At 48.2% G+C, this 12,686-nt stretch overlaps 1 protein-coding gene across 1 annotated transcript in view; it reads left to right on the top strand.

Moving 5' to 3' along the window:
- Positions 1 to 12,686, top strand: part of TANGO6 (transport and golgi organization 6 homolog) — a gene marked incomplete at its 3' end in the record, with an annotated part of 189,194 nt that overhangs the window by 139,612 nt on the left and 36,896 nt on the right. The window contains exon 16 of the mRNA XM_080704242.1: positions 6,605 to 6,756. Coding sequence (XP_080560368.1) covers positions 6,605 to 6,756 — 152 coding nt within the window. The remainder of the gene's footprint in view (positions 1 to 6,604; positions 6,757 to 12,686) is intronic.

Here is a 12,686-nt window from a genome sequence, read left to right as displayed (position 1 = left end):
TGGGGTTCCTGGAAGCCCTTCTACCTCCGGGCTACACTCCCAGAGCCATTTTTACATTTTTTAAATTTGGGAACAGGGTCTCCTAAGCCAGCGTGCGCGGCTGGCTTCGAACCTGCACGATCCTCCTGTCTCTGCCTCCCAAGCACGGGGATTACAAGTGTGCGCCACCACGCCCGGCTTCATTTTTTATTTTGAAACGGGGTCTCACTGAGTTGCTGAGGCTGGTCTGGAACCTATGATCATCTACCTCAGCCTCTCAAGTACTTGGCACGGTTGCAGGCATGCACCATCGTAACAGGCTCAGAATTTCCTTCACATCTCTTTGAGCAGAACTAGATTGCCTAAACCTGTTAAGGCAAAGGACCGTGCGCACCATGATTCGCTACTCCAAGACCATAGTGGCTGGGATCACACAAGGGAGGAGTGGGGAAAGTTGACGTTTGAACAAAATCAGAACGCTGTTTGCAAGGAAGAATGAGACACACACAACCGAATTGGAGATACAGGGGTGCCTGCAGCCCAAGTTAAGCCTTCATGTGGCTCTTCCCTTCAGTGCCTGTCAGATTGCAGCCCCGATGCTGTTTGCTATTTGACTGTGTGCGTTTGTTTTGTTCTTCATAAAAGCCTGGACAGAGCGGCTCCCTCCTGAAGTCCAGGATATAACAGTCTTTTAGACACCAGCCACACGGCATATGGGGGACAAAGAAGAGGGCAGACTGACTCATCAGAGACTCGCAGAGCCCCAGGAAACAGCGATAAAGGTGAAATCCCCTTGGAAGAACAAGTGTGAGCAGGAGTATAGATCTAGTCCACGCACGCAAGGTCGAAGGGAGAGCCAGCCTGCAGAGACCAGGCTGGCGGGGCACTGAAAACTGCAGAGGGCCTGGGAAACAAGGTAGCCAGCGGGCCAGGGCCAGGGCCAGGGCCAGGGCAGGGTGAGGCGCTGACCCGCCCGCGGGCTCTTCCGGTTCATAGGTACAGTTCAGAATGGTTTGATGGATGGACCAAGTAGTGTTTTTGGCTTGTTCTGTTTTTGAGGTACTGGGGATGGAACCCAGGGGCATTCTGCCTCCAAGCTGCACCCCCAGCCTTACCCTTGTCAACCTGTGGTCTCCCCTCCTTATGGATTTCCAGCCTCTTTCGTTTTTTCTGTGCCTTCCTTCCCCAAAAGAACCTTCTTCCCTTAACCACACCTCACCTCGCCTCCCCTCAAGGGGTTTCTTCCAGTCTGGGTCCCCTGGATCTCTTTCCCCTCATGACTAATCCTAAGGTGACTCATCAGCCTTTGATGAGCTTTTCAGCTGGGAGGGACCTGACCCATCTTGTCCAGAGAGGTGCAGTAAATCGGCCACGGCCACACTGCTAGTTGACACTAGGGCCGAAACTAGAACGCAGATCTCTTAACTCGCGCCCCCATCGCAGAGTGCAGAGGAGCAGGCCCTTCCTAACAAGAGGGAAAGCACTGCAAGCAAAGTGAAGAATCTGCTTGCCTGTTAGTTGGCAGGATCACAGAAGCCTTCGGGGTCAGACAACCGAAGTTCGATTTTGGCTCTGTTTATACTCTTTGGACAAATTTTGTTTTGTTTTGTTTTGTGCTAGGAATAGAACCCAGGGGGCATCCTACCTCTTAGTTACACCCCCCCATCTTTTTTATTTTGAAATAAGATCTAAGTTGCAGAAGCTGGCTTAGAACTTGCCATCCTCCGGTCTCAGCCTCCCAAGGACTGGATTGACGGTGTATGCCACCACGCCTGGCTTTTTATATGCATTTGTATATTTAATATACATACTTACATCTACAAGTTTGGTTTGATAATAGTAAGAGAAGTGATTGTATTCTTACACACCGCAGTGGGACATACTGGCTTTATTAGTTTCTTTAATGTCTTTTTTTTTTTTTTTTTTTTTTTTTTTTGCGGTACCGGGGATGGAGATGGATCCCAGGAGCATTCTACCTCTGAGCTACACCCCAGCCCTATTTTTTTAGTCTTTTTTTATTTTTTGAAACAGGGTCTCACTGAATTGCAAAGAGCCTCGCTCACTAAGTAGCTGAGGCTGTCTGCAAACTTCAGTCCTCTGGTCTTCGCCCCCCACCTCCCGATTATAAGCGTGAACCACCACGCCCCAACTTCTTTAATGCCTTGAGAAGGCCATTCTATTGCAGGTCTCCTTTCTTTCTTTCTTTCTTTCTTTCTTTCTTTCTTTCTCTCTCTCTTTCTTTCTTTCCTTCTTTCTTTTTTTCAGTGCTGGGGATGGGACCCAGGGGCATTCTACCACCAGTCCTATTTTTTATTCTTTATTTTGAAATAGGGTCTCACTGAACTGCAGAAGCCTCACTAAGTAGTTGAGGCTGCCCAAGAACTGCAATCCTCCTGCCTTATCCTCCCAAATTCTGGGATTACAAACCTATACCACCATGCCTGGCTTACAGGTCACGTTTCTGTGTGTGTGTGTGTGTGTGTGTGTGTGTGTGTGCGCGCGCGCGCGCGCGTTTACACACTGGGAATGGAACCTGGGGCCTTGTGCACATCAGGCGTGCATGGGACCACTGAGCCACGCCCTGAGCCCTGTCATGTCCCTTTTACTATTACGTAGTGTTCTATAACATGGGTATACCATGGCTATCTGATTAATAGTTGGCATATTCTCACTTTACTATTATAGTTATGCAGTAAGATCTTTATACAGATATATATTTTTTTTTGTTTGTGTGTGGTACTGGGGATTGAACCTGGGAACATTCTACTTCCAAACTACATCTCCAGCACTATTTTTTATTCTTTATTCTTTCTTTCTTTATTTATTTATTTTTGCAGTATTAGGGATAGAACCCAGGGGCATTCTACCTCCAAGCTACACCCCCCCAGCCCTATTTTTATTCTTTAGTTTGAAACGGTCTCACTGAGCTCGAAAGGCTCTAAGTAGCTGGTGCTGTCTGCGAACCACATCCTCCGGTCTCAGCCTCCCAGATGCTGGGATTACAAGCATGCGCCACCACGCCCAGCTTTATTCTTTATTTTGAAGCAGGGTCTCACTGAATTGCAAAGGACCTCACCAAGTAGCTGAGGCTGGCCTCAAACCGCAATCCTCCTGTCTCAGCCTCCCAAATGCTGGGATTATAAGCATGCACCACCATGCCCAGCTTATGCAAATCATTCTTGTGTATATATGTAACTTCCTCCCTAGAATAGGTATTAAGAAATGCAAAGAGGAGGTTGAAGAGTGTGCTCTTTTCTAAGGTTAAAGTTTCTCTTTTTCTTAGGTTGTTTTTGTTTGTTTGTTTGTTTTTGGTACTGGGAATTGAACCCAGGGATATTCTACCTCCAAGCTACACCCCAGCCTTATTTTTTATTCTTTATTTTTGAGACAGGGGCTGCAGAGGGCCTAAGTAGCTGAGACTGGCTTCAAATATATGATCTTCTGTTGTAGCCTGCCACTTGGCTAAGTTTTCCCTTCTCTGTTCTGAAAGTAGGCCGTAGCTGAGTCACCACGGATTCATTTTTGGCCATAAATGTTGGTGTTAATTGTGTAGAGGGTGAGAATTTAGACTTTATGTAGTATATTAGGAACTGAGTATTTTGGAGAAAATACTTGTATACCTTTTTCTTATACTATATGGAAGGTACATAGTGTTCATGACCTTGAAGGGGGAAAAAAGTACTTTCTTCTCTTCTTCCGTCCTAGGAACTGAGTTTAGTGAAACGCTCTCTGCCAGATGTGATGGCGCACGCTTGTAACCCCAGCGCTTGGGAGGCTGAGATAGGAGGATTACAGTTCTCAGCCAGCCTCAGCTACTTAGGGAGGCCCTCCACAACTTAGTGAGATCCTGTTTCAAAATAAATAATAAGGCCGGGCGTGGTGGCGCACGCTTGTAATCCCTGCGCTTGGGAGGCAGAGACAGGAGGATCGCGCAGGTTCGAAGCCAGCCGCGCGCGCTGGCTTAGGAGACCCTGTTTCCAAATAAAAAAGTATAAAAAATAGGTCTGGGAGTGTAGCCCGGAGGTAGAAGGGCTTCCAGGAACCCCAGTACCACCAAAAATAAATAAATAAATAAATAAATAAATAAATAAATAAATAAATAAAAAATAAAAAATAGGGCAGGGGGTATAGCTCAGAAGCAGAATGCCCCTGGGTTCAATCCCTAGTACCACACACACACACACACACACACACACACACACACACACACACACGTAGGAATCCAGACATTAGTGACAAATATGGTTTAAGCCAGTGTGACTTACACACAGAGTACCGTGTGTCCCCGGTACACACATTCAACCGTGAATGTCTTAGCACGCTGCCATTTCTCCTCTCTAAGAACAAAGTAAAACCAAAGCTTCTCGTGGCCCTGCATCCACCCCATTACTTTGGTCTGCTTAGCAGAAAAACTCCCGAGGTGGCCTTAATGTCTCAGTTCTTCTCCCACTCCGCCTTAGAACCACTTCTTCCGTGCTCTCACCCCATCACGGGTCCGTCAGGCCCACGGGGACGTCACCGTGCTCTGTCTGAGGTCACCCGCAGCCCTCCTGCCTCGCCTGCCAGCAACATCGGGCCAGGCGACCACTCCTTCCCCTCGGCCTCTCTTTCCTCCCTTAATCTCTAGCATGGCATGCTAATTTTCCTACTCTTTGACTCATTATTTATTTAATTACTTATATTTGACACTGTAGCCGGGCGTGGTGGCGCACGCTTGTAATCCCCATGCTTGGGAGGCTGAGACAGGAGGATCTCACAGGTTCGAAGCCAGCCTCAGCTACTTAGTGAGGCTCTCAGCAACTTAGTGAGACCCTGTTTCCAAATAAAATATAAAAAAGGTCTGGGAGTATAGCCCGGAGGTAGAAAGCCTCTGGGTTCCACCCCCAGTACCACCAAAAAAAAAAATTAAATAAATAAATAAAATAAAATATTTGACACTGGTGATTGAATCCAGGGGCATTCTACCTCTGAGCTGCACCCCAGACCTATTTTATTTTTTATTTGGAAACAGAGTCTCACTAAGTTGCTAAGACTGGCCTCAAACTTGTGATCCTCCTGTTTCAGCCTCCCAAGCACTGGAATTACTGTGCCCGGCTTTGTCACTTGTTTTTTAGTCCACTTTGCTGATTCCTCCCCTACCAGACCGTTCAGTGTTGAAGAGCTAACTCTGCCCTTTGCCCTTTTCTCTTCTCTGCCTATGTCTTCCCTTTTGTTCCCATAGCTTAGAGTCTTGGCTTTCAATAAGTCTACATAACATGGATTCTAAAATGTGTATCTTAACCCACACCTGTCTTCTAAAGTTTAAAGTCTCCTTCCTCCCTTCCTTCCTTCCTTCCTTCCTTCCTTCCTTCCTTCCTTCCTGGGATTGAACCCAGGGACATTCTACCTCTGAGTTGCACCCCAGCCCCTTATGTTTTGTTTTATTTATTTATTTATTTATTTATTTATTTATTTATTTATTTTTGTGGTACTGGGGTTCCTGGAAGCCCTTCTGCCTCCGGGCTCCACTCCCAGACCTATTTTATACTTTTTTTTTAATTTTTGGAAACGGTCTCCTAAGCCAGCGCGGCTGACTTCGAACCTGCGCGATCCTCCCGTCTCCGCCTCCCAAGCGCGGGGATGACAAGCGTGCGCCACCGCGCCCGGCTTTTATGTTGTTTATTTTAAAATAGGGTCTTGCTAAGCTGCTGAGTGTCTCACTAAGTTGCTGAGGCTGGCCTCAAACCTGTCATCCTCTCAGCCTCCCAAGTCCTGGGATTTTTTATAGGCATGTGCCGCCACGGCTGGCAATACTCACGTATCTTTAACTTCTTACTCAGCATATCTAAAACTGAAGCCTGATCTTGCCTCCTTTCCAACACCTGCTTCTCTCAGAGACTTTCCCATCTCAGTTGACAGTAATATCATCTTCCCTTCACATGAGCAAGACTTCTAGCCGTCGTTTTTGACTCCTCAGGAAGTCACTTTGGCTCTCTGTGCCAGTCGATGCAGAATCTCTCACCATCTCTGCTGTTCCATTTCCCGCCCCTCTCCAGCAGCCTGCCGCACCTTTCTCTTCCTTTTCCTTTCTTTTCTTTCTGTCTTTTATTTTTTTGATACTGGGGATGGAACCCAGGGACATTCTACCTCCGAGCTGCACCCCCAGCCCTATTTTTTCTTCTTTATTTTGAAACAGGGTCTCACTGAGTTGCAAAGGGCCTCACTAAATAGCTGAGGCTGTCCGCAAAACGCGATCCTTCTGTCTCAGCCTCCCGAATGCTGGGATTACAAGTGTGAGCCACCACGCCCGGCTTGCACCTGCTTTTTCATTGGACCGTTGTTCACATAGACCGTGACAGAACGGTCTCAATGCTGCAGCAAGGGTGACCTTTCTGCACTTCCCTCCCCAAAATTCTCCAAAAGCCTGTTATCTTAGAGAAAAAGTCCAAGTCCTTACAGTGTTGTAGAGACCCTTGGAGGTCTGCACCACCACCCTCCGTGTTACTCCTTGGGCCTCATCTTGGTTGTGCACGTCATTAGAAAAGTGTGAGGGATCCAGCATTGCACGACAGTGACGCCATTATCCCTTCAATAAGGAGCAGAGATTGTATCGTAAAAGATGTTGACCTCTTCCTTTCTTCTGCAGGGGACATGGTCTCAAAGTACCGAGAACCCTTGATCCACGCCTTCCTGCGGGGCGTGAGAGATCCGGACGGCGCACACAGAGCCAGCAGCTTGGCCAACCTGGGGGAGCTGTGCCAGCGCCTGGACTTCCTGCTGGGCCCCGTGGTCCATGAGGTGCGGCACGTCCACTCCTTCCTCTAACGCTGCTCTTCACTTGCTCCTGGGCTCAGCGTGGTATGGGGTCAGGAGGCTTGTCTTCTCTTCCCGGCTCGGCCACGCCCCACTGTAGACAGGGCACGGCAGCCACCCCGCTGCCTTGCTGCTTTTGTCTCGTGTCTATCAAAAGCCATATTACATGCCGAGCAGCTCTAATCCAGGATGATCCAAAATCTGAAGCATTTTGCCAGTGCCATAATTTGGAAAATTCCCCACACAATGAAACTTTGTTCCATGTTACATCATTATTTTAAATGTTGTATAGAACTAGCTGAGCACAGTGGCACACGCTTGTAATCCCAGGACTTGGGAGGCTGAGACAGGAGGATCACAAGTTTGTGGCCAGCCTTAGCTACTTAGTGAGGCCCTCCAAAACTTAGTGAGACCCTGTTTCAAAATAAAGAATAAAAAATAGGGCAGGGAGTATAGCTCAGAGGTCAAATGCCCCTGGGTTCCATCCCCAGACCCACCAAAAAAAAAAAAGTTAAAACATTAGACCGGGCATGGTGGTGCACACTTGTAATCCCAGCATTTGGAAGGCTGATACAGGAGGATTGCAGGTTCAAGGACAGCCTCAGCAACTTAGTGAGACCCTGCTTCAAATAAAGAATAAAAAAAAAAATAGGGCTGGGAGTGTAGCTTGGAGGTAGAATGCATCAGTAATGGCCCCACCCAAAAAAAATCTATACATAATCAGTAAATTATACAGTATGTTAGAAAATAAGTGCTATAAAAAAGGCAAAAGTCAGCTGGGTGTTTTGGCCCACACCTGTAATCCCAGAATTTGGGAGGCTGAGACAGAGGATTGCAGATTCAAAGCCAGCCTCAACAACTTAGTGAGACCGTTTCACAAAAATAATAAATAATATGGCTGGGGTGTAGCTCAGAGGTAGATGCCCTGGGTTGTTCCATCCTTAGCACCAAACAGAAAAAGAGAAATTAGAGCAAAGGAGATGGCCGGGGCCGTAGTGCTTGGTGGTGGGAGAGGCCATCTCGTTGAATGGGGTGTCCAGCTAAGCCTCACTGGGAAGGTAACATTTGAGTGAAGGCATTTTCTTCTATATTTGCATTTTGTGTGTGTGTCGGGGGGAGTGCTGGGGATAGAGCCTAGGAGCATTCCACCTTTAAGCCACACCCCCAACTCTGTCTTATTTTTTATTTTGAAACACGGTCTTGCTAAGTTGTTGAGGGCCTCACTAAATTGCTGAGTCTGGCTTCAAATCTGTAATCCTCCTATCTCAGCCTCAAAAGTACTGGGATTATAGGTGTGCCAACTGTGGATTTTCTTTTTCTTTTTTTTTTTTTTTTTTGATACGGGGGATGGAACCCAGGAGCATTCTACCTCTGAGCTACACCCCCAGCCCAATTTTTTATTCTTTATTTTGAAACAGGGTCTCACTGAGTAGCAGAGGGCATCACTAAGTAGCTGAGGCTATCCATAAACCTTGATTCTCCTGTCTTAGCCTCCTAAGTACTGAGATTACAAGCTTGCACGACCACGCCCAGCCCTGGCTGTGGAATTTTCTTTTTTACTTTTTTTTTCTTTTTGGTGCTGAAGATTGACCCTAGAGGAATTCCACCTCTGAGCTACATCCCCAGCCCTATTAAATATTTATTTATTTATTTATTTATTTATTTATTTATTTATTTATTTATTTGCAGAGCTGAGAATTGAACCCAGAGGCATTCTACCTCTGAGCTACACCCCCAGCCCTACTTTTTATTCTTTATTTTGAAACAGGGTCTCACTAAGTTATGGAGGGCCGTACTAAGTAGCCGAGGCTGGCTCTGCAAAAGTGCAATCCTCCTGCCTCAGCCTCCCAAGTACTAGGATTACAAGCATGCACCACCACACCCCACAGTATTTTTTTTTTTTTTTTTGAAGCAGGGTCTTAGTTAAGTTGCTGAGGCTTCCCTCAAACGTGCAATCCTCCTGTCTCAGCCTCCCACATACTGGGATTATAGGCACGTGCCACCATGCCCGCCCGGTTTGTGGGTTTTTCTTTAAGGAGCGTCTTAGTTATTCAGAGGGGGCTGGTAATGACAGTTGAGGATGAGCAGCAAGAAATGAGAAGAACCAGATAACTGTGTCCTCTAAGTGTCCCCGACACCCGCAAGGTGTTTGGCCCTTTGTAAGGGATGGGGATGCAAACCCCAGTGAGGGAAGCTGGTGGCAGACACGGTCATCAGTGATTACAGTAACAGCCCACTGGGCTAGGTGCTGGGACAGATTTGAGGAGCCCCTGGGTCAGGTTGGGGTATTGGCAAAGATTCTCTGGAAGGAGACCCTTGGGGACGAATTCAGAGAACAGGTCGAAGTTAGGCCAGCCCAGAGAGAAGGTGAGTGTTTGGGCAGGGGGAGCAGCAATCAAAACGGCAGCGCCGTGAGATCCTGAGGGCTCAGTGCCGGTGGCGATTAGTTGGCAAAGAGGAGTGCAGGGGCCGAGTCAGGAAGGGCCTGTTACTCCCTGGCCTCCTCCTGTACCTAGCCTTCAGAGTGCAAATCAGTACTGGGCTATTTGCCCACCTGGGGTCCTGATAGAAGCAGCATTTGGTCCTTGGACGTGTGTGTGTGTGTGTGTGTGTGTGTGTGTGTGTGTGTTACTGAGGATGGAACCCAGAGGCATTCTACCTCTGAGCTACACCCCCAGCCCTATTTTTTATTCCTTATTTTGAAGCAGGGTCTCACTGACTTGCAAAGGGCCTCACTAAGTAGCTGAGGCTGTTCGCAAACCACGATCCTCCGGCCTCAGCCTCCCAAATGCTGAGATTACAAGCGTGCGCCACCACGCCCGGCTCCTTGGACCTTTTTATTTCAACCGTGAAATCAGGATGAGGACCAGCAGTGTGGAGGGCGCCTGCCTGGGGCACCCCTGGCAGTGACCCTGCCCCACGGCTAGAGACCTGGACTGTTTCACCGTCATTAATGAACCGTGAGCTCAGCAAATCTGTACTCAGCCTTTCATACACTGAGTATCCATCACAGTGCTCGGCACATGGTGAGTGCTAAGTGCTGGCTAATTAATGTCAAACGAAGAGGAGGGTAAAGCTGGTTGGGAAGACTTGTTCCTACGTGTTTAAAAAATAGTCAGGCCAGAGCCAGGCCTGGTGGTGCATACCTGTAATCCTAGCATCTGATCCAGGTTCGCGGCCAACCTCAGCTACTTAGTGAGGCCCTTTGCAACTCAGTGAGACCTGTCTCAAAATAAAAAATAAAAAATAGAGCCGGGCGTGGTGGCGCACGCTTGTAATCCCAGCATTTGATCCAGGTTTGCGGCCAGCCTCAGCTGAGACCCGGAGGATCGTGGTTCGCGGCCAGCCTCAGCTACTTAGTGAGGCCCTCTGCAACTCATTGAGACCCGGTTTCAAAGTAAAGAATAAAAAATAGGGCAGGGGTGTAGCTCGGAGGTTGAATGCCCCTGGGTTCCATCCCCAGACCTGCAGAAAAAAAAAAAAAAAAAAGAATAAAAAATAGAACTGAGAGTGTAGCTCAGAGGTAGAATGCTTCTGGGTTCCTTCCCCAGTACTGCAAAATTAAATAAATAAATAAATAAATAAATAAATAAATAAATAAATAAAATTGGTCTGAGGGTGTAGCTTGGAGGTAGAATGCCTCTGTGTCCAATCCATAGTATCACAAAAAATTTAAAAAAAAAAATAGAATAGCTGTGGCTGTAGCTCAGTGGTAGAGTGCTTGCTTAGCATGTACAAGGCTCTCACTTTAATCCTCAGCGCTGTAACGACAACAAAAGTACAAAAAGTCATAATATCAAGTTTGTTGTTGTTGTGTTGTTGTTGTTGTTGTTGTTTGCGGTCCAGGGGATGGAACCCAGGGGCATGCTACCTCTGAGAGACACCCCCAGCCCCAATTTTTATTCTTCATGTTGAAACAGGATCTCGCTGAGTTACAAAGGGCCTCACTAAGTAGCTGAGGCTGGCTTCAGATCTGCGCAGTCCTTTCCTCTCAGCCTCCCAAATGCTGGGATCACAAGCTTGTGCCACCATGTCCGACTACATGTTTTTTGTTTTTTGATGGTTTTTTTTTGTTTGTTTTTTTGTTTTTGGTTTGGTTTTTTGTAGTAATGGGGATTGAATCCAGGGGCATTCTACCTCTTAACTACACCCACAGCCCTACTTTAGTTTTTGTTGTTTTGAAACAGGGCCTCACTCGGTTGCTGAGAGACTCATTACATTGCTGAGGCTGTCCTCAAACCTGCAATCCTCCCGTCTCAGCCTCCCAAGGATTACAGGCATGCACTACCATGCCTAGCAATAGCAAGCATTTTTTTTTTTTTTTTTTTGGTGGTGGTAGTGGGGTTCCTGGAAGCCCTTCTACCTCCGGGCTACACTCCCAGACCTATTTTTACATTTTTATTTGGAAACAGGGTCTCCTAAGCCAGCGCACGTGGCTGGCTTCGAACCCGTGCGATCCTCCTGTCTCTGCCTCCCAAGCGCGGGGATTACAGGCGTGCGCCACCACGCCTGGCAATAGCAAGCATTTAATACTCTTCTGAGGGCATTTGAAGGCAATGCATATGTCAGCTGATCCTATCCTCAGTGCAGCCTGAGGCACAGAGAAACTAAATACATTGCCACAGCCTTGCAGATAGCAGGCAGCAGGGCTGGCCTTTGAATGGGAGTTACTTCCAGAATGCCCGCTCTTTTTTAATGCGGCTGAAGAGTATTGCCATATAAGAAGAGGCTAGGCAGGAAGGGTCACGTAGCTCTGCCTGACTAGAGCTTGCTTTCGGCAGTGAAACTTCAGAAGGCAGTGTGGTCCCTCTGATTTAGAAGCCAGGCGTTTCCACCCCATGTAATCTCTGCCTCTTCTCTTTGAATGTCCTTGTTACGTAGCATCCCACGCTTACCCTGCCATCAGCGCCACAGCAGCAGCCTTCGGGTAGACTGCAAGTTTGAACATGCGTGGAGACCGGCCAGTCTTCGTATCCCGGCCCCTAGTCCTCCCGAAGCCCGACAGCTCGAGCCCATCCACATGGAAAAAGTGTGTTCTTTGGCGTGGCCCTTCATTCATTTGCTTATCCATGTAGCAATGTGTATGTATGTGTATATATATATATTTTTTTTCTTTGCAGTCCTGGGAGTGGAACACAGGTTCATTTTACCTCTGAGTTACACCCCCATCCCTACTTTTTATTCTTTTTTTTTTTTTTTTTTGGTGGTACTGGGGATGGAACCCAGGGACATTTTATCTCTGAGATGCACTCCCAGTCCTATTTTTTATTCTTTATTTTGAAACAGGGTCTCGCTGAGTTGCGGAGGGCCTCGCTAAGTAGCTGAGGCTGGCCGTGAACCCGGATCCTCCGGTCTCAGCCTCCCAGATGCTGAGATCACAAGCTGCACCACCACATCCAGCTCCATGCAGCAGTATTAAGTGAGCAGGTACTCTAGCCAGTCGGGCCTACAGCCAAGCCATGCGCTAGGTGCTAGGGACTCTGTCCTCTGGCCCACCATTCTGGGGAGGAGAGGCGGGCAGTGAACCAGGAGACACATCTATGCTGTGTGGGTGGCGGTGCGTGCTAAGGAGGTGCATCGAGAGAGACGCGGGGCGCAGAGGGAGCTTGCTCTCATTTGGTGACTCCAGTGGGCAGGACCAGCTTCCCCATGAGTGACTCAGGCAGAGCCCCAAGGGGGCAAGGGACTGATGGGCTCCCTGGGGGGTGGCCTTCCAGACAGAGCCCCAAGGGAGCAAGGGACTGATGGGCTCCCTGGGGGGTGGCCTTCCAGACAGAGGGCGCTGTGAGCACGGAGGACCTGAGGCCGGGACGTGAGGCCTGAGAGAGGAGGGCAAGAGAAAGACTGAGAGGAGCTCGCATCGGAGAAGAGGTGGACCGTCCACCAGGGCTCTCTGGGCTTGGGCTTTGGCTGTG

This window comes from Muscardinus avellanarius (assembly GCF_963383645.1).
Source record: "Muscardinus avellanarius genome assembly, chromosome: 10".
In the NCBI taxonomy this organism is placed as follows: domain Eukaryota; kingdom Metazoa; phylum Chordata; class Mammalia; order Rodentia; family Gliridae; genus Muscardinus; species Muscardinus avellanarius.
The sequence above is the reverse complement of the archived record's forward strand: the minus strand, read 5'-3'. Positions and strand labels throughout refer to the sequence as shown.